Consider the following 20,964-nt stretch of genomic DNA (forward strand, 5'->3'; position numbering starts at 1 on the left):
CTCAGAGCAGGATTTTTATGTAATCACCCTGCTTTGGATTATCTTTGTGTTGAGCAACTGGTTATCTAAATCACACAGGACCAGTTTTGCCTGCTGCAGAAGGGGAAAACTCTTAAACTGGGGGGACTGATGCAGGGGGTGAAGAGCAACTGTGGGGATTTTCATGCCAATCCACCACGTGAGGGGGAGATGTTTAGTGCTGCTGACTTCAGCTGCATGGAAATGAGGAAGAAGGAATATGAAATAGTTTTAAAAACATGTAAGCACAGGGTTTGAAAAGCACCAGTGGAAACAGCCAGGCAGAGTTCAAGCTATTACCCCAGGGGCTGCCCTTTTGTCTTAAGGAGCTGCTGCTCTCCAGCAACTGATTGGCTGAGCTTTTGTAGCGGCAAATGGCTAAGTGCTGCCCAAGCAGCTCATTATCAGTGCTATCAGGGGCTGCCCATGAAACCAGACTGTTCCCATCAGATACCCCATTGCTAGCTGTGCCTGCTGGCACAGTGATGCCAGCCTGAGCAGATGGTTACACTACCAAATCTAAAATAAGTGCTGTGGTGAGCAACGATGAGAGGAAATGGGCACAGAAGGTGACAGCCTGCTACACACTGCCCTGCTATCTGCATGCAGGACTTCAGCTGTTGGCATGGGCAACAGGACCAGCCATCAGCAACAGCCTGAGTGGAGCAAAGGGAATTGTAGCAGGGCACTGAACCAGGGTCCCTGCACATGGTTTGCTGGGAACTGTCCTGTGGCCCTGTCAGAAGGGAGCAGAAGTGACTGGACACCAATAAGAAGCCAGGTAAAATGGTCCTGCCCCTCAAGGAGGACCTGTGCATGGGGCAGGCTGCAGTTTGGGAAGCTGTGCATAATGTTTATATAGCAACCATAAGAGCTGTCCATAGGACTGGTTAGGCCTAGAGTGGGGAAAGCTGAGTGTTCTGGAGTGGGCTATTTGGAGCTTATTCACCCTTTAGCAAGGAGCCTGCACCACAGAGAGGGATGGAGCAAGAAGTACAAGGGCTGGAGCTCTGTGATGGGTTGCCCAGGAAGCCACTGCTCCCCAGCAAGGCTCAGTGATGGGAAAGTTCCAGGCTCTTTCCTGGCTGTACCAGGGTAGGCTGTGGGATGAAGGGCAAGCAGATGAGCAGGCAAGCACATAGCTCTTTTGAAGTCTTCAAAGCAGAAAGGATTGGTGCTGTCTGCTCTGCTCCTGCATGCTAGTTCATAGGTATTCCCCCAGCAGGCTACAGGGCCAGCCTAAGAGTTTGCAGTGAAAACACTACCACAGATTTGTGTGGGGTGGCTTGCCCTAGTGTCAGTGTAACTGTGAAGGGTTGGAGTCTTGGTGTCCTGCACAACATTTCGTACACCCATCCCTTTGGTTTAAAACCCGGCTCTCCTTTCTGACTTGCATGTTATGGAGCTCAGCCTCTCGCATCTCCCCCATCTGCTAGCCTAACACTGGTTTTCCCCTCTGCTTCTTCAAGCTCCCGTGGGCGTGCCCGGAAATCTCATCGCCATCGGCACCGCCGCTGCCACTCTCGCTCGGAGAGCTCCGACTCCGGCTCCCCCAGCTGCCGCAGCAGGTAACGCCACTGCCTCCTGAGCTGAGCGCCCTGCAGTACTTCCCAGTGCCTCAGGCATTGCAGTAGGCTGTGACCCACAAAGTCTCGATGCAGAGCCGCATCCCACTCTGCTAGCAGCTATAATCACATACTGGGGGTTGAGGTTCTTGTGGCCTCAGCCTTGAAAGGGTTTTGCCTCGAGGAGCAGTGGCTGCAGTTCTTCAGTCCAGCAGTCACTTCCAATCCCCATTGCTGATGACCAGCCCATGACAGCTGATTCCAGTCTAGTCTCTCTTCCCCAGCCCAAGGGCTCTGTACTGCTGATGTCCCAGGAAGCCCTTAAACATGGTCTTAGCAATGGAAATATGTTTGCCCATGGCAATCTATAGCCACTGTCTCTGACCTGATTAAATTCTCTGTCCTGTGGATGACAGATGCATCCCTGGGCCAGTTAAGTGGATGCTGGTGCCAGACCCTGCATCACTGCAAACACAAGTCACATAGTTTGTACCCACCACGGGCTCATGTTTCATGTTTTCTGAAAGCACTTGAACAAACCAACCCCCACTCTCCCACTTCCCTCCTCCTAACTACTGGGAATTTTCTGATGAGAAGATGAAGATTAGTGCGGGGAGGAATGCAATCAGTAACTGGAGGGATGCTCCTGCAAAAGCAGAGCATATCTTTTGGAGGTGTATTAACCACAGGGACATTCAAGGCTGTGCAAAAGTGTGGTTTGGCTTGAGTCATCATCAGATCATGAGCTGGGGCTGGGATCTGAGGTTAAGGTCCAAAGCCTGGATGCAAAACATTTGTTTTAAAAGTAGGAAATCAAACCACCCCCGTTCTCCCCATCCTGACTGCACAGAGACCTTCTCCCACACACAATGGCTCAGCACAGAGCTGCCCAGGGTTTGTGTGGAGCTGGTAAAGGGCACTGCTGCAGTAGTGAGGAATAACAGCCTGGCTCTTCATGTGTTCTGGAGGCACAGGGCCAGGTCTCGGGAGGAAGGGCGCAAAACGCGGCGAAGACGCTCCCGGCACCACTCAAAGATCCCAGCAAAGCGAAGCTCCTCTGCAGAGGTTCAGGCCAGCCCAAAAGCCAGCCAGACCCTCCCACTCTACAGCTTCCTGTCTCCTAAGGAAGTAGTAAGTATTGCACACTCTGCTTCTCTGCTTGAACTAGCCACGGGAATCTGATATGAAATTTTTATAACTCAATTATAGCAACGTTAGACAAAGTTGGTTAAAACTGCATTACTTATTCATGGTGCTGTTCTCCAATGTATTTAAAGTCATTCCTTCCTTCAGCACTTTCACACCAAGGGTGGGGCTGGAGAGGGGAAGAATTTGCAAAGGCTCTAGCCTATGAATAATGAATTGAGGACATTTAACAGAAAGTGGCTTCCAGCAGTGGTATTTTAGAGGGAAGGGTTTGTTATGCAGCCTTTGCTCAGCTGGATGTGAACTTAATTCACTGGTCTTCATGTCCAAAAGTTTAGTCCTTCAGGGGAAGAAAGGGAATCAAACATATATAAAAGAAACAATTACATTTAAGGAGTTGGTGACTATTGGCAGAGGATGTTTTCTGACTATCGGGATCCTTCTAGGATCACTGCTGCTCTGGACTGACAAGCCCAGGAGCTAGATTTGGAACTTGGGAGCAGCTCTCAGTGATGCTAATGGGAACTGCATGTGCAGCCAAGGGTAAAATCGGGCACAGTGCCTTGGGATGTTTTTCCATATACATGGAAGGAGATGGTCTAATGCGTGCCTTAGAATTGAGAGAGCAAGAGGAGAGATAAATATTAGCTATAGATAGGAAGTTTTCCTGTTCTATGGCAAGTTTCCCTTTTGTTCCTGGTAGCTGCAGAGCAGAGGTGTGATGGTCTTTGGTGGTGGTTAAGTGTCTGACAGGCAGTTTGGAGAGAGAAATTGCTGCACAGGGCTCAAGGCAGTGCAGAATCTGGTACTGCTGAGTGTGGATGTGTAATGTTAGAGGTGTCTTGAGTAGAGAGTCCTCCAAGCCCCCAGGTGGTATATAATGGGGAACTGATTCTCTGCTCCAGGCCCAGTCATCAGCTGGAAATAGCTCAGCCACAGGCAGCAGGTACATGAGACACGAGGTAGATAGTGCCAGCAAGAGGAGAGCCTTGCTCCCCTCACACACACAGGCAGCGTTCCGCTCAGAATCCACAGCGCTGAGCCGTGGGTACAGAGAGGCACAAGCTGCCTCTCAGCATTATTACACATAGCTCTCATTACATACAGCTACTGAGTGTGTGGTGCACATGAGTCATTGCTTGGAAAACCATATAAGGTAGTGTGCAGAGCAGAACCCACACACCCCACTTAAGACGTGTGTGTGTGAGCACATGCCTAGAAAGAATAACAAGATAAGAAGCTTCTATTGCCAGGAGCCTGGGGTGCTGCCCTCTGTTACCCTGAGAAAGCAGGAATGAGTTAAGAGCTCCTCCCCCAAAACAGCCAGCCAAAGATTCCATCATGTCACCAGGGTTTGGTTGTTGGGGTTTTGTCTCTGTTTTGTTTTGCCTTTTTCTTTCCAGCTTGTTTTGTTTTGTTGTAGGTTTTTCTGTTGCTGTTCAAAGTACATTATTTCACAGAAATGTTTTCAAGCCTAAGCCTGGTTTTTAATTGGTACTAGGTTTCCTCTCTCTGAAGCCGGGCTCCCTGAGTCCTGTGAGGCCGACTGCCAGCTGTGCTGTACCCTGAGCAAGTGTAAACTCTAATTTAAAACTGTAAAAGCTTTAAAGTGAGCTAAACTCAAGCATGCTGCACTCCCCCTTTCCACTTGCTTCACTCGGGGTAAATGAGCACACAAGCTGCAGGGCAGGAAAAAGCAGAGCTTTATGGGGATGGATGCAAAGTAAAAGTCATCAGACCCCTGGTGTATTCTTTCTAGTAAGAGTTAATAACACAGGCAAATATTTCAATGGCTACAAGGCATCAGTGACTTTACTATGCAACCCACCAGTGTCCTTTTGTTCCCCAAAAGAAACAACCTCCCTTGGGACATTGTTCAAGAGCACATTTAAGCACTTGTTTAAATTGAAGCCCCTGGTTAAGTGCTGCCCCTGAAAATGTTTCTGAATAAGGTCATTAAATGTCTTGTACACCAAGCTGGCAAGGGAAACACGGACTGGGAACTTAAGTCTCATTTATTAATGACTGTGCACAGCTCTTCGATGCATCTCCTCCTTGGGAGTTTAATGGTTTCTCTATAAATAAGCTTAGCTCTGTCAGACTCTACTTTGAGAGCAGCCAGGATGTGTTCTGAAATGAAAATGTGCTCTTGCAGAAAACGTTGATCACACATCAAAAAGTCAAACTACTGGGAAAGAGAAAATTTTTTTTTGGTGGAAAATTCCAAACCTGGGGTTCAAAAATGCCATGGTTTGGCCCACCGTGGGGCTTGGTGTGCCACACTCCCTACCCTTCCCTCCCCTCTGGCCCAGGCTTCCAAGCCAAACCATCCTTACCTGGGGGGCATTCATTGTCCAATCTCCAAAGCAAAGGGATTGTCCCAATGTGCAGAAGAGACCCAGTCAGACAATACAGGTCCTCCTCTGAGGTTGTGCTATAGCACTTCCAAATTTACTTTTTGAGCCAGTTTTGGAGGGATAAAGCACACAAAATAATGCCCTGCCCATGTACCTACCTTGCTGCTTCTTTCTCCCTTGCCTTTGTGCATAAGGGCTGCATGCACACATGCAGAAACACCCCCAAATTCTCTGCTGCTTTTCTTTTGTGGCAGGGAATCACCAAGCTTCTCTCTCTCTCGTTCTGTCTTTAGCCCCATGCAGCTGCAACAGGCACCTACTGAGGCCAGGCTGGTGGGGCTGTGCCTCAGCATGCAGAGAAACTGTGGGGAGTACACAGCATCTATTTCTGAACAGCATACCCCATACCTGCTGCAGACACTTTATCCCACACCAACACAGATGCCTTGTTATGTGCCACTGTGCTTTCAGCTGAGCAGTGCAATGTAAACACCTGCAGGGTATGAACCTAAGTGCCTTGGCTGTACTTGATGAAGATAGCTGCACAGACCTTGCTTGCCAGCTCCTTTTCTTCCACTGAAGCTCATTTATGATGTCACAAGTTGACACAGGCTTGAGCCAGGTTTTCAGTGAGGCTCAGTGAGGTATGGTGGTTCCAAATGATGCTGCTTGTCTTTGTGCCCATGTGTGTCTGCAGGAATGTAGGAACACAGTGTAGGGGCTGGGGCAGCACAGGCAGGAGGGCTCAGAAAAACTTGGACTAGACCTGCACACTGGCTTGCTGTTGTTTCCTAGCCTGGGTTTATGTCTACCTAGGAAAAGCTATTCTTTTAGCTGTTAGACAGCAGACTTCTGGCAACAGAGAGGGTCTCTGAGGAGCAGAAAGGCAAAGCCTTCCATAAATATAGAAGTTGTTCTTTTTGCTTTTCCTTCTCTCCCCTCACAGCCAGGGGACTGAGGCTACCCCTGGTTATTGCCTGATGAATTCTCAGCTCAGCACTGGGCTGTGCTGCACACCAGGTACCCAAGACCCTTTCTCCAAAGGGTTCCCCGTGCCTGGCCCATGACAAGGTGGGGCACCTTGGCCTGGGTCACACAACAGCAGGTGAACCCTAGCAGGCTGAAAAGATCTTTGCAAAGGAACAATGATTTGCCTGGTGTTTCCCAAGGTTTGCCCCCAGCAGAGGATCTGTGAGCCAGGCTGCTCAGCAGTGTTGCCATCCAGCCCTAAATAACCCAGGCTCTGACCTTGCAGGGAGATTTGTGCCATTGCCTCCATGTTCCTAGACTTAGCTTAGCCCTTGTGGTAGAGAAATCCTGCCCCTGAACTCTCCATCTAGCACAAAAAGGCTATTTTCCACTTGATATTCCTTGAGTCTAGGATTCATAGTTGTGCAAAAAGGAGTTATGCTGTATTCCTGCAGCACTGCTGAGTTTTGCACTCCCTTAGTAAGAGGCTGGCTTTCAGCTGGGACAAACTGTCAGCAGAGGTGAGCCCATCTCCCTGAGGCAAAGGCCTCCCCCCCAGCTCCCTGTGTGCTCTGGCAGATGGAGGTACCCCAGACCAGGCGCACAGGCTGGCTCCACAAAACAGCCCCTCTCAGCAGGTGCTGCTCCCCATGCCCACAGCTCCTCAGCAGATGTCTGCTGCTCCCTCTCCAAGAGCAAGGCTGCCACAAGGTCACTGACACGAGCTCTTTATTCCTTTCATTATTACAATGCCCAGAAGAAGGCAGACATTATGCACCTCTGAAAAAGAAATCAACTCCACTTTGAAGTGGCAAAACAAGAGACAAAAGACTCGGGGAAGAACTCCTCCAGCAGAAATGAGGCTGTGGCACGCTGCTCATTGATGGGTCTGAGTCCCCTTATGGCTGAGAAAACGTGTAGTCATCTCTTGCCTTGGGGCTGTTTGCAGTACAGCAAATGGACTTGTTCAGTTTAATTGGAAGAGTAGTGATTGCATTTGGGTAACCTATTAGTCTGCACTGCCTTTTGGTCGAGGATGGCACTCAAAATTAGTCTGAAGTATGAGTGAGGGCCTCATTTCTACTCCCCCTTCATCTTGATTAAATAATGATTTGAAACAGAAAAATCCAATAAATACATATCTTGGGTTCCCTTGAGGGCAGCAGTAGGTCCCCTGCTGAAAGCTGGAGGAAGCAAAGTTCACTGAGATTATTTAATTACTTATTAGGGGGCGGGGGGGAACCCAAATGTTCACAGAGAGAAAATTGGATTCCTGGAAGAGCAGACTGTTTGAAGACATCCTAGAAAAATAAAAAGCCATTAGAATTCAATTGAGCTCCATGCAGTGCTTTCAGATGTGACACTCTTTCCATCTCATGTGGCTGGCAGGCCTTTCAGAAGCAGTAAAATGGGACCAGAAGCCAAGCTAAGGTCAACAGATAGGAAATTCATCTGAGCAGACAGGCAAATCGAGCATCTGGGGCTTGTCCTGGCTTTTGCCACAGGACAGAAACCTCCAGAGCCTCCAGGAAGCTTTGGTTGATCAGAGGGCTGGAGCACCTCTCCTATGGAGACAGCTAAGAGAGTTGGGGTTATTCAGTCTAGACAAGAGAAGGCTCCAAGGAGACCTTATTGTGGCCTTCCAGTATCTTAAGGGGGCCTATAAGAAAGCTGGGGAGGGACTTTTTAGGGTGTCAAGTAATGATAGGACTAGGGGGAATGGAGTAAAACTAGAAGTGGGTAGATTCAGATTGGGTGTTAGGAAAAAGTTCTTCACCCCAAGGGTGGTGAGGTACTGGCACAGGTTGCCCGGGGAGGTGGTAGAAGTCTCATCCCTGGAGGTTTTTAAGGCCAGGCTGGATGTGGCTCTGAGCAACCTGATCTAGTGGAGGGGGGGTGGAAGTGGATGATGCTTGAGGTCCCTTCCAGCCCTGACAATTCTGTGGTGCCCCAAGCTGGGGGGGCTAGGAAGCTCCTGTGTCCCTGCCACGGTGCTTGCCTTACCCAGGCAGACCCTCCAGCCCTCTCAGCAACTCTGGGCTCTGTATTTCAGTGGTATCCATATGTTGCCTCTTCCCCAAGAGCTGGTAGCACAGATGTTGAGCTACACAGAAGCCTGTTGATTCCCCAGTCACGACAGATTTTGTGATGTGCTTGCAGCAGTTGCTACTTTGAAAGTAGACTTCAGTGAAGGCAAAGCAAAAGCAGGTGTCCCAGGTCCCACTGGCAGTCTTAGAACCCGGTGTAGAAATGCTAAGAAACTTCTATATTTCTTGTGAAAAGTAAAGGCTTTTTGGTTTAGACTGGGAGCAAGGCTGGCATGCTGGGGGCAGTGCCCTCAGAGCAGCCCTGTGCCCACTTCAGGCTTCTCTTACCTCTGTAGCAAGGGGTTCCACACATGGTGGTTTAATGCTGGTGGATGAGAAGTGGTCAAAAGTTGTTTGTCTCTTGGCTAGGGTCAGACCTAATGCAAACCATAACCCATCTATTTAAAAATACCTGTGCCCTGTCTGAAAGCACAACCCAGCTCTCCTGGGGCTCTGGTTGAGGCATCAGGCACAGAATCAGACAGAACTGGTGAAGGCTCTAGCTGGATAGCTGTCTCTCTTCAACATTCCAATTTCTGCTGGAGCAAATGAGGACTGGTAGAGAAATGCTAAAGCTGAGAAGTGCTAGAGCTGAGAATTAGCAAGGAACAGTAGCAGATGCTGAAATGAGGACTTGCAATGTGTCTCCACTCATTCCTAGTTGGGAACATTTGGGAGATATTTTTTCTCTGTCCAGGTCTTCTGTGTTGAAGTTGGCTAGTGCAGGAGGACCACTTGATTTCCCATATCTGCTGCTGGGGCTCCCAGTGCCTCCCCCTTAGGACTGAGCACGGCTTAGAAGTTAGTATGAGGTGGGGATGGGGCAGTCTCCAGCTCCAGTATGGATTTACTGGGTTGCAATAACTCCTGTCCCTCTGTCCACTGCCCCAAAAGCAGTAATGCCCTTCTCTAGCAACACAGGAAGTACTTGGAGATCCTCCAACTCCAGGTGTTTCCAGAGTGTGAGGATATTGTGGGCAGTCATCACTGCAAGGACTGTGTGCTGGGAGCTGTGCTGTGTGTTGGCAGCTCCAGTCTGGTTTCAGCTGCTGCTGGTTCAGCACATGCCTCTGAGTCAGCCATCCCTGTCCCAGTTAGCACCTCTTGAACTAGGGTGTGAGCAAACTCCCCACCTCCAGGAACACAGATCAGATGCTACTGGCAGGAGGGTGGGTGTGAAGACACCATCTGATGGGATGAAGGAGCTTTGTGTAAACAGTGACATGGGCTGGGTCTGTAACCCCTCTGTGGATAAGAGCCCTGTCCCTGCTGTGTGACAGCTAGTCCAGGTCTCCTCTGCTCCCTGAGATACTACCAGCACTGCAGTATGGTTTTCTGGGCTCAGAATAACCCAGATTTGTGAGGACATGGCCCAGGTCCCCAGTGTGGAGAGCATGGCACAGAGGGAGGGCATCGTGTGCCCCAGAGCATGGTGTGAGGACATGTGCAGGTGTTTGCAGGAGCATGGCTTGCTGGGAACATGTTGGAGGAATGTCCCAGGTGGGGAGAACCAAACCTACATGGCCCACACTTTAAGGATCCTGGACTGAACCTTATGGGTGGGAGTGCAGACAGCAGAGCACTTGAGTGAAAGAGGAGAAGGCCACAGGAGAGTGCAGATGTGGTGGGTCCACATTTGGCCCTAATTCCCACTCTATGGCAAGGGTAGACATTGGCACCAACAGCCTTGCTCCCAGTGCTGGCACATGCCTGGACTGGCTCAGGTAAATGCCAGTGGAGTTAAAATTGAACCATAAAATATCCCAGTGAAGCAAATCACCTTGATAATGCTCAAGACCCCAGACAACAGCCCTGCCCAGCACAGCCTATGCGGGTTTGGGGTCAACTCACAAAAGCCCCATCAGGTCACAGCTGAACCTCCACTCAGAGGCTGGCAGGAGCAAGTCTGTCAGCCCCTTCCCCAGAGGTCTCCAGTTAGCACCAGGGGATATTTTTCCTCCTCTACTTGTTGTTTTGGTTTTTTTTTCCCCTTCTTCCTCACTTGAGTTCCCTTTGTCATGTCCATGAAACCCCAGGGGACTCGGTGCATGCTGTGACTTTTCAGCACGAGCCACCAGCCCGCAGGAACGGGGCTGGGCAGCCTCATTGCAGGCAGAAGGAAACAAACCCGCATAATAAAAGGGAGACAAGGAGCAGACAAAAAGCAGTGGCGGCATTTGCATAGAGGAGGCGAGCGAGCAGTTGGCAGTGTGGATGGAAGAGAGGGGTGATGTTTTTTTCATGTAATTTGAGACTCTAATGATGGACTTATGTTGCCCGCTCTTCCTTTTTTCTTACACCTTACCTACTAAAGGAGGAGTTCTTGATGGGTAAGTGGATGCTATCCGCAAGACACCAGGGAATTTATTAGAGGTCACTCCAGTGCATTAGCTTTATCTTCTCCAGGGGGAAAAAAAGCACACAAAGAAGTATCTGTATACCTTTTATTTCCAGAGGGAGTTTTCTTTTTTCCCTTTCCCCTCCTTTTTATTTCCCCCCCCCCCTTTTTTCTTATTCCCCCCCCTTTTTTCTTATTCCCCCCCCCCCCTTTTTTCTTATCCCCCCCCCTTTTTTCTTATTCCCCCCCCCTTTTTTCTTATTCCAACCCCCCCTTTTTTCTTTTTCCAACACCCCCCCCCCCTTTTTTTTCTCTTTGTAGCTTCAAAGCAATAACTTCATTTATTTGCCAGTTTTTTACTTTGTACAGAAGGCCTTAATTTCATTTCATTTAATTTAGGGTTTGGTTTGGTTGTTTGATTTTTTTTTTTTCCCACCCCCTTTTGCTTATTTTTGTGCTATTCATTCAGCCTCTTTATCAAGGAAGCTTAAAAACATTTGCTCATTTAAGAGTTCATATTTTTTTTCCCTTTCCTTTCCAAGGATTATATAGGTTTTTAATATGTATAAATCATATTTTCTTCTTCTTCTTCTTCTTCTTCTTTTTTTTCCTTCCCCCTCTTTAAGGTTAAATAAGGGCTTTGTCCTCTGTTATACCATTATTATTACTCCTCTTATTATTATTACTCTTATTATTCTTATTATTATTACTCTTATTATTCTTATTATTATTACTACTCTTATTATTCTTATTATTACTACTCTTATTATTCTTCTTCTTATTATTACTCTTATTATTATTACTCCTCTTATTATTATCACTCTTATTCCTCTTATTATTATTACTCTTATTATTGATTTATTTACCTATCCAGTCAGTGCTTTTGCCTCTTTGGTTGCCCATTTACTTTGTTGAGCTTCTGTTGAACATGCCTTGCATGCTGATAGCTCTTTGCATGATCTCTAAATCTTCCCATTATCACAGCAGGGGGGGAAAAGAAAGAAGTTTCTTTTGACTGTGGATTTCTTTCAGGGATATGTGCTTTTGGTTTGATTTGGTTTTTTGGTTTGGTTTTGGGTTGTTTTTTTTTTTTCCTCCTCTTTCTTCTGGTTTGTTTTTTTTTTTTTCCTTTCTTTCTTTCTTACTTTGCTTCTTTCCTTTCCTTTGGTTACAGTGCATTATGATGATAAAATTTCTGGGTTTATTTAAAACAAAAACCAACCAAAAAAAAAAAAAGGGAAAACAAACTAATAATAATAATAATAATAATAAAAGAAAGAAAACCCAAACAAAACCCACCCCCCCACCCCCCCAAAAAAGAACCACAACCTCGTTCAAACAATGCCAAATGGCTTTTTTGCTTTCAGATCTCTCAGTCAGGGTCTTCTGCTGACCTCTTTACCAAAGCAGACAGCCCGCCTGGCAACCTAGCCAGCCAGAATGGAGAGTATCATGAATATGACTCAGGAAACGATACTTCCTCCCCTCCCTCCACTCAAACGAGCTCATCCAGGTCAAAGGACAGCCAGGAGAAAAGAAGTCTAGTCCATGGTGGCTTTGGCCATGCCTTCTCGTCCGGGAAGCCCAAACTGGCCAACAGCGATAACAGCTCTGATTCAGGAAATTCCTTCACCAGTTGCTTTTCCCAGACCAAGGGAACAGCTTTGGAAAATCTGTCTCCAGATGCCCAGGGACAAGACCGAAGGTCAGTGATTACCAGTAGCTGCTGCTGGCAGCCAAATACCTGGTATGTTGTTGCTCTGTATCTCCTCCCCGCTGGCCAGCTGCAGTGGTGAGCTGGCAGGGAGGCTTTGTGGTCTGGAGGCAGTTAGATATAAATCAGACCCACGGTCTTGCCAGTCTGGAGTCCAGAACCCAGCAATGACCAATCCTGTAGCCTGAGGAGGAAGATGAAAACCCAGCCATCATACCCCCTGGGCGCTGCCTGTGCCAGCTCCTCTGGCATGAATGTGGCTAATACAGGATCTGGCCCTGGGTCCAGCTGTGTCCTGAGCACGTTCCTGCTCAGCTGTATGTGACCATGTTGGAGAAAACAGTCACTGGCCCTTCTGGGCAAAATCTGAAAGGTGCATCCAGGGGGTTGCTGTGCTAATTCTTCCCCCTCCTTGCTTTCTGTGGGGAAGGGAAACGGAGTTACCTTTCACTAAAACCATCACAGGCTGTTCTTTCACCTGTCCAATGAGCCAGATCCAGCCTGAGCCAGGACTGGTCCTGGGTGACAAGATAGCATCTGCTGCAGGTGGGGGAGCAAAGCCAGGGGCAAATACCTTGCTGCCTGCAGGGTAATACAGCAGCAGCTCTGTGTGCTGGGGCCATGGGGCATCAGGACTGGGACCAGTAGTCAAACCCTCATCCAGTGCCATGGGTCATCATCAGGAGAAGGGAGCAGATGCTAGCCTCCATTCCTGGGGTTCTGCCAGGTGATGTTGGGGATGAAGGCAGTTGGAGCTCAGTGGCTGGTACCCAAGGCTATGTTCAGGCAGTGGTGTTTAGGAGCTTTTCCAGCTCAGGCCCTCAGGTCTTGAAGGCTGAAAGTTAGAGTTGGGATGTGTTCTGGGGGTGAGAGCACTGAATGAGTGAGGACAAGGAAACAGGGGAACTGATGTTAGGAAACACAAGCCCTTGATTTTCAGTCAGAGGGTAAAATTTTAGGGCTGTCTATGCTACTCACATTGTGTCTCCAGTGGGATAACTCTGCCTTCACATGGGTGGAGCTGGGATTGCAGCTGGCCCTGGCTGCTGGGTTCTAACCCCAGTTCATACCCAGGGCGTTTCTGGAAGCGGAGGAGCTTCCTTGCCCAAACTCAATGGGATGAGTTTGCTCAGTGCCTGTTCCTGCTGCTCCACAGCCAGTCTGAAGCATGGGCCCTTGCTTGCCATGCCCTGGCTCTTCCTTGCTCCAGCACTTCTCACCTTGCTCCCTTCCCCAAGGCCTGCACCACTCACCAGCCTGACCTAGGCTCTGCCAACCAGACACCTCTGGTGTGTCAGGTTTGAGGCAGAACTGCTGCCCCTCACACCACCTGAGACCTCTTCCACAGCCCTTCCCTGGCACAGCCTGGAGGATGAGTTCTGGGGCTCTGACACACACACACAGAGGGTATCCTTGCAACAGCAGCCTGTGGAGCTGGGAGGTCTTTTTCATCCCCAGTGGGGAATGGGAGGTTGGGAGAACTTGTTGGCTGGAGCACAGTGCTCCCCTCAGTCAGAGACCGGTCCCAGTTCGGCCACAGCTTCAATGGCCATCCAAATGTATGTTCACAGAGGGTGCCTGTCCTTGTGTCTCAGCTGTTCGGAGGAGACAAAGCAAAACTTCCTCCCATCCCCAACCCACAGCTCCCCGCTGAGGCCGTGCTCCCGCAGCGGGTCCTACACCAGCACGGGCAGATCCTCCCCTGGCTCCAGCTGCTCCAGCCGCTCCCGCTCCTCGCACCGCAAGGCCTCTCCCAACTACTCCCGCAGCAGGTCCTGCTCTTCAGGAAAGAGGTAAGGCCAGGTGAAACAGCTGTCTCTGTGGCCCTGGGCAATGGCTAACCCCTGCAAGCTGGCAAGCTCCTGGCAGGGCAGATATAAGGCTTTGGGGGATACCTAGGGATCCAAGTGGCTTGGGGTGAATCGGCCACGCGGAGCTCAGCCAAGACCCTGACGTGTGGGGCATGAGCCCAGATTCGAGGCATTTGGTACAGCCTCAGCCTCCAGCTTTTTTAACCCTTGCATGGTTCTTGCCTATCTCCAGGTCTTCTTCACGTTCCCCCAGCTATTCCTCCAAATCCTGCAAAAAAAGTCCTGGGAGCAGGAGTTCAAGGCCTCGTCGGAGCCCTAGTTACTCCCGCTACAGCCCTAGCAGGTACAGCTTTCTCCTCATATGACATCTGCTGCCTCATGCCTTCCCACTGCCTCCAGCTCTTGTCTGGACTGCAGCAACTTGCTGGCTCCTGCCAGCCCCAAACTGTTCCCTCAGCTTCCTCACTGTGCACTTCAGCATCAGGGTGAGAGGGAGTCCACTGGACACAGAGTAAGGCACGTGGCAGTGTGTTGTGTTGGCCTTCAGCCCAGTGGAGATTTCTCGCCATTCATGGCCCCAGAGCTGGTGCTGGTTGCAGAGAGAAGAGCCCAGAGATGAGCCTCTCATTTTCTGTGGGAAAAGTGGATTTCCTGTAGCTAAGAACTGCCCTGCACTGATTCAGGGGAATTTAGCACACAGCACTTTGGGTGTAGGTTGCTGGAAAGGAGAGCTGGGTTATCCCTGGCTTTGAAGCACCATGGTACCTCACACTCAGAGCATGTGGCAGGTGAAGTGGCTGTTCCTCCACTCTGAGCCCTTGCAGGGGACATGCTGTGCAGCCAAGAGTGCACAGATGGCTGCTCAGTGGTGTTTGGCAGGGCTTCATGTGAGTGGGAGATGCCTCACAGGAAAACCCAGAGAGTGCCCCTCTCTGTCATGCTGGTGCAAATGGTGGGCAGAATGTTAGGCTCCAGCTAGATCTGCCTCAGCTTTCATCGCTGGAGAAGCCTCCAGCCCTTGTCAGAGAGGGCTCTTACTGCAGCCGGGAAAGACACTCTGCTTTTTAGTCACAGCTCTGCCAAAGCCTTGTCAGGCCCTGGCAAATGACCCCTCCTGTGTGGGCAGATGCCAGGTACCCTCATGCTGGCACTCTCAGTGTTGCAAAGGAAACCACAGTCCAGGCAACTCTGCTTCTTCCACCTGCCATTGAAAAGCCACCATCTCACAGCTCAGCCCGAGAGATGCCTTTGGACAGGTTTTTCTGGTGTGAACATTTTGCACCTTTGAAATGTTACATTGCCAGAGTCTGACTCTCGCAGGCTGCGACAGTCCCTCAGTCGGTGAGAACATTTCCTGCCTGCAAGGATCAGGCCCTGGACCTGTAACACGTTGCTTTGCAGAAGGCATTGAGCAGGGTGCATGAAGCACAGAAAGGCCTGTGCTGACGTGGAGGGGAACTCAACAAAAGGCAAAACCATAGCAACACTGGCACTCCTCCTGGCGAGCCTGCCAGCCTTGCAGGGATACCGAGCCCTCTGCTCACGTGGGGCCTCCTCACCTGCTTCTGCAGCACGGCCAGCAAGAGCAGTTTTAGTGGAGCTCAGTACAGTGTGCATCCACAGACACAGGTACATGGAAGCCATCTTATCTTGGCAGTGCAAGGCCAGCAGGAGACACTGCTGAAGCCCACAGACACAACTAATGGGTGTCCATCTGTCCAGCCAGATCAGCGTCTCTTTATCCAGCTAAGCGAGTGTGTGCAGGGCCGATGCCACCAGAGCACTTTGCCTAGAGTGGTTCCTTTTGGAGCCGAGTGTGCCCTGCTCATCTGTGCCTTCACTGCTCATTGCCTCCACATTCAAAGCCCACCCCACAAAAGCCCAGCAGTGACGGTTCCCAATCTGTGCCTTGCCCAGGGACCGCGAGGGAGAGCACAAGTACAGCTCCAGCGAGAAGGAGTCCCAGCGGGAGCGGCGGCGGCGGAGGTCCTACTCCCCCCTGAGGAAGCGCAGGAGAGACTCTCCCAGCCACCTCGAAGCGCGGCGCATCACAAGGTAAGGGGACGTGGTCCCATCCTGGCACTCCCCAGGGCAACACGGGCTGTCCTTTGGTCCCAGCCCTTGCCACTGGAGGTTTCTGCAGCAGGAGACTGGTTTCCCTGAGCCTGATCAGCAGGCCCTTCTGCCCCTCCTGGAGCCTGGGGAATTCCAGCCATAGGCAGGGGGAGGATGGGGTGGGGGCCTCATTTACAACAGCAAAAGACAAAAAGCAGACAGAGTCAGGGCAGGGAGTCACCCATCAGGTGCCAGGAGCATCGCCCCCCAAGCTTTTTGTTTCACCTTCTCCTGTGAGAGAAGTTCCACACAGTAGAGAGAGTCAAATACTGACTCTAACATTCACGCTGAGGGCTCTTTGAGACATCAAGCAGAGCCCAGCCTCAGACTGGTGCCTGGGACATTCCCCGGGGCTGTAGGAGGGGCTGGTTTGAATCCCAAGGACTGTCAGATAGTTGATCTTGTCAGTCACACTTTGGGGAGTGCTGTACAGAGTGAACTGTTTTTTGGAGCTTTGGGCAGTAAACCCATCCTTGAGTTGCTGGTAACCCGTGTCTCTGTCCCCGCAGTGCCCGCAAGCGCCCCATCCCCTACTACCGCCCCAGCCCCTCCTCCAGCAGCGCCAGCAGCTATTCCTCCTGGTCCAGCAGCTTCAGCCGCTCCCCGAGCCGCAGCCGGAGCTACTCCAGCTACCGAACAAGCCGGAGCCGGAGCTGGAGCAGCAGCAGCAGCGAGGGCAGGAGCCGCAGCCACAGCTCGGGTCCCAGGAGCAGCCGCAGCCGGAGCAGGAGCTATGACTCAGGAGGCAGCTCCGACAGCCTGCGTCGCTAGGGAGTGCCACCGACGGCCACCTCCAAATTCCTGGCATTCTCTGCTTCCTTCCCACCTACCTGGCCATCAACAGCAATCATCCTCGATACTGATGTGGTGGCAGTGCCGGGTCCCCCTTCCCCAGCTTGGAGCAAGAGCCCTCGTGTGCCCGGTGCAGCCAACTGGCAGAGCAGGTGGATTGGTCCCAGCTTCCCGGGCCAGGGCTGGAAGAAAGGGTTGGTGCTTTCCAGAGGGTCTGTCAGGACAGACCTGCTCCATCCTTCCTGACGTCCCCATCTCCCCGTCGCTGCCACTCTCTGAAGCATTGCCAGCTGGTCCAAAGGAAAGAATTCAGCTCCCTGCTCTTCTGCCAAACCAGGAGCCAGCAAATTTATTTCTGTTGGAGGGAGAGACTAAGTTAGGGAGGAATTTGCTGGGAAGCTTTGATGAGAGGGGGTGACCTGTCCCCATCAAGGCACATACCAGGTCCACTGGGACTCTCCTCCAGAATTTCTACCCACTCTGCAGCAGGCCTCTTCCATGAGGGAATATTTATTTATTGCTGCTCACCCAGCCCCTGCTATAAATAGAAGGCTAGAAATCCCTCCTGACATAATTCCTGGGGAACAAAATGGCCATTCCCACTCTTTCTCCCACCCTTTCCTACTGGGCATGCATCATCTCTCACAGGATGGTTTCCTCCCCTCCTCAGCTTACAAACAAACTGCTGAGGGCTGAAGCAGTTTTGGGGCTCATGGGGGGTACGTGGGAGAGGGGAGCAGGTGCTGTGCTGTGCTCCAAGGGACAGGCCATGGTGTGGCAGATGGGGCTGCGGGGTTCCCTTCTTGGAGGAACCCCCTGGCAGGTGGGGTCTAGGTTTATCTAAAAGGAGCCTTGCCCTTACAGTGCAGTGCTGGTGGGACTGTAAGGAGATGTAGAGCTAGCCCAGCTGTGGGGTGGTAAGAACACACGAGGTTCAAAGGGTATTGTACAAGCCAGGGGACCCCAATGCCTCTTCCTCACAACAGGCAGTGGTTTTAAGTAGTGCCAGGAAGATTTCAGGGTCTCTTTGAGACTCTCAGGCTCCCCTGAGGCAGGATCAGCAGCCCCATCGCAGGGGAGGATAGAGCAGTGCAGGGGGACTCAAGGGGCCCCTCACTAATTGCCTGTTTTCCCGAGTGAGGAGCCGCAGGCAGCGGCAGGAGGGCCCTGCCTGCCCGGGCAGCCCTGGGCCCTGGGGTTTTGTTTCCCTGCCAGCCCAGCTGCCTGCGCAACTGCTGTGTTTTGCAGGGCAACAAAGGCTTCTCCCAGCACAAGCTGAGCTGGTGCTGAGGAGCTTCTTTCTCTTACAACACCTGGGTGCTTAGAGACGCTAATTTGGGCTTAAGACTTCTTGCCCTCCCTTTTTCCATCCCCTCCCCTTCCATCCTGCATGATTATTAACAAGTTTGGGCTTAATGAGTCAAGGAGGTGTGTCACAGAAAAGGTCGGAGTGGAAGCAGCCTTTGCTGGTGGAGGAGAGGGGGTAGAAAGAAGTGCAACCCCCTCCCCAGATAGGAGTTACCTACAGCCCCCAAGCCCCACTGGCAGCAGGTGAAGGGCCACGCGGGGGAAAGCCCGGCGGATGTGGTGTTCTGGTGGGGCTGGATGATCACCCTGGTGAGCACACAGAACTGTTAGCTGTGGGAAGGTACAGCAGCATGGGGTATTTTTCCACCTGGGTGGTAGAAGGGGAAGTTTTATGCCAGGGGTCCTCCTTTCCCTGTATCTTTCCTACTGCTCGTCCCCCTTGTCCTGTGCCTTCAACCCCCAAACCCCATCCTTTTCCCAGTCACTCTTCCCCTGCCTTGCTATCTGTGGGTAATGTGAGGATGAGGATGGCTGAGGCAGAGAGCTGGGCACTGGTATGGTCAGTGGCTTGGTGGGGACATGTGTCTGCCTCCTGAGAGGCCACTTTCTAGGACACAGAGAAAAACATTCCTGGTAGGGCTGAGCAAATGCTTCAGGGCTGTGGCTGAGGGATCAAAGATGGAGTGTTCTTGCAGTATGGTGCCTCTGCCTTCCCTCCTGCACTGGCCCTGGCAGCGGCCCCTTGGCCATCTTCTGCAGTGAACTCCCTTCTTGTAAAGGGCTGAAAACCTCACACTTCCTCCCCAAAGAGTCTCTCCCAGTTTGGCACTGAAACGCCCTCTCCTTCTGCTCCCCATGAAGACCCAAAGGCAGCAATGGGAGCCCAAACCCCAGGTTTCAGCAGCCTCGTGCCCCTGAGCAGCCCCACACGCACATGAGCATCTGTAGCAAGGAAGCAGGCAGCTGGGAGGTCAAACACTAGGCCAGAAAAGATTTGAGCAGCTGGTGTAAATACCAAACTCAACACTGACTTGAGTTCCTGGTGGCTGGGGACAGATGACCAAAGCACCACACCAGGGTCAGCAGCACTCACCAACCATGGGACAGGAGGTGACTCTGAGGGCTGCATGGGGCAGCTCTCCTACCCATCCAGCAGCTCCATGCTTCAAGGACTGCCTCTGCCTGTACAGCCCACAGCAGCTACACACTCCTGGGGTTTCCCAAGCAGACTTGTGTTGGAGTAAACCTCCCACTTTATTTATTTATTTATTATTTATTTTTATTCTATTTTTAATTGTATGTCAGAGTGGATGCAGGTGGTCACCGGTACCAGTATTTATTTATTTCTAATTATTATTATTAATAATGGTTTGGGGTGGTTTTTTTTACACATTAAGTTATTTTTGGCTCTCTTTGTTTGTTTGAATGTATCCATGCCACTGTTGTTGTGTACAGGACTACAGCGCTGACCCCTCTCAGCGAGGGTGGCTAGAGGAGTGACGGTCACTCCTGCTGCCAGCAGGTCGCTTTGTGCTCTCCAGGGCAGGGAGGAGAGTGTGTGACGGACAGAGGGATGCAGGGCAGAGCTGTTGGTCTGTTTTCGTGTTAAAAACTAGGAGTTCTCATTAGGTTTGCGAAGGCGCACGACGGACGTGAGCACAGGAACGGGTCTAGGACCTCACGGAGGTGATGCCGAGGGTCTGCCGGCCGAACAGCCGGCTGGTTGCACTGCTGCGAGGGGAAGTCTCACCCCCGGGCCGTGCTCTCGCCGGCCAAGAGCCAGCTGGCCGGCGCCGCTGTTTCCCTTGGCTCGGCAGGCAGCGCACAACCCGAAACCGAGCAGCTCTGCAGAGGCACCGCTGGTTTCCCTGGGAGGATGCCGTCGCTAGGGCTCCCCTGTCCTGTTTATCGCCACGCGGTGACCCACCCATGGAAAAAGCAGAGAAATGAGACCGTGAGAGAGTGATCCGTGCTGAGGAGGCTTGCAAAATCCAGCCTCTGGTGACAGGACCTAACCAAGTCTGTCTGTGTGTGTCTATGTACATGAGCACAGGAGCTTCCCTCTGTGGTGGTATTTATTTTTTTAACTTATTCAAGGCTTTTAGCACTACCTGGAACACCACCCTCCTGTCAGTGGCTTTCCATCAGCTTGCAAGATGCCCATGAGCTTTTCTGTCTCTGTGCCTTTTGCCAGTGCTTTTGTTTGGTTTTGTTCCATGTTGTTTTGCTCGTTTACTGCTTTTAAGGACTTTCCCCCCCCACGTCTGGTATCTCAGAGTGCTCTGCAAAGAGCAGCCTTTAGCTGGTGAAAAGGCAACCTGGTCATTCTGGTGCTGGCAAACATGCTCTTTCCCACCCATGATTTTGTTTCCACCCTGCAAACACCCTGGTTGCTTTTCCCTGGCAGAGAGCATGTTGCAGTACCTGCTCCCAAATGTCCCCCTGACCCTTGAGTCATACCGTTGGCTCTCCCCACTCCCTGGGTTCGTCACACTGAGCAAGGCTTGTCCCCCTCCTTCTCCCACTGCAGTGCTGGGGCCAGGCCCTGGTAAACCCAACACTCTCTCTGCAGGTTTGCTGGACAGCAGGGGGAAGGGGTATTTCAAAGCCCTGTGGAGTTCCTTCTGGCCCTTCACAGGTTGCAGCACTTGCTTTATGTTGCCTTGGTGTTGACCACAACTCTTCTCGATGCTTTTTGTTGTTTTGGGGGACCGAATTTGTACCAAATCTGTCTGCAACAGCCA

The 20,964-nt window shown here is 51.2% G+C and overlaps 1 protein-coding gene across 1 annotated transcript in view; it reads left to right on the forward strand.

Moving 5' to 3' along the window:
• Positions 1–19,578, forward strand: part of SRRM4 (serine/arginine repetitive matrix 4) — a 47,831-nt gene extending 28,253 nt beyond the window's left edge. The window contains exons 7-13 of the mRNA XM_054173293.1: positions 1,485–1,586; positions 2,552–2,714; positions 11,848–12,185; positions 13,766–13,987; positions 14,238–14,348; positions 15,923–16,060; positions 16,630–19,578. Of these exons, the coding sequence (XP_054029268.1) occupies positions 1,485–1,586; positions 2,552–2,714; positions 11,848–12,185; positions 13,766–13,987; positions 14,238–14,348; positions 15,923–16,060; positions 16,630–16,891 (1,336 nt within the window). The 3' untranslated portion in view covers positions 16,892–19,578. The remainder of the gene's footprint in view (positions 1–1,484; positions 1,587–2,551; positions 2,715–11,847; positions 12,186–13,765; positions 13,988–14,237; positions 14,349–15,922; positions 16,061–16,629) is intronic.
• Positions 19,579–20,964: the final 1,386 nt, after the last annotated feature.

Source organism: Dryobates pubescens, chromosome 25, assembly GCF_014839835.1.
Source record: "Dryobates pubescens isolate bDryPub1 chromosome 25, bDryPub1.pri, whole genome shotgun sequence".
Lineage (NCBI taxonomy): Eukaryota > Metazoa > Chordata > Aves > Piciformes > Picidae > Dryobates > Dryobates pubescens.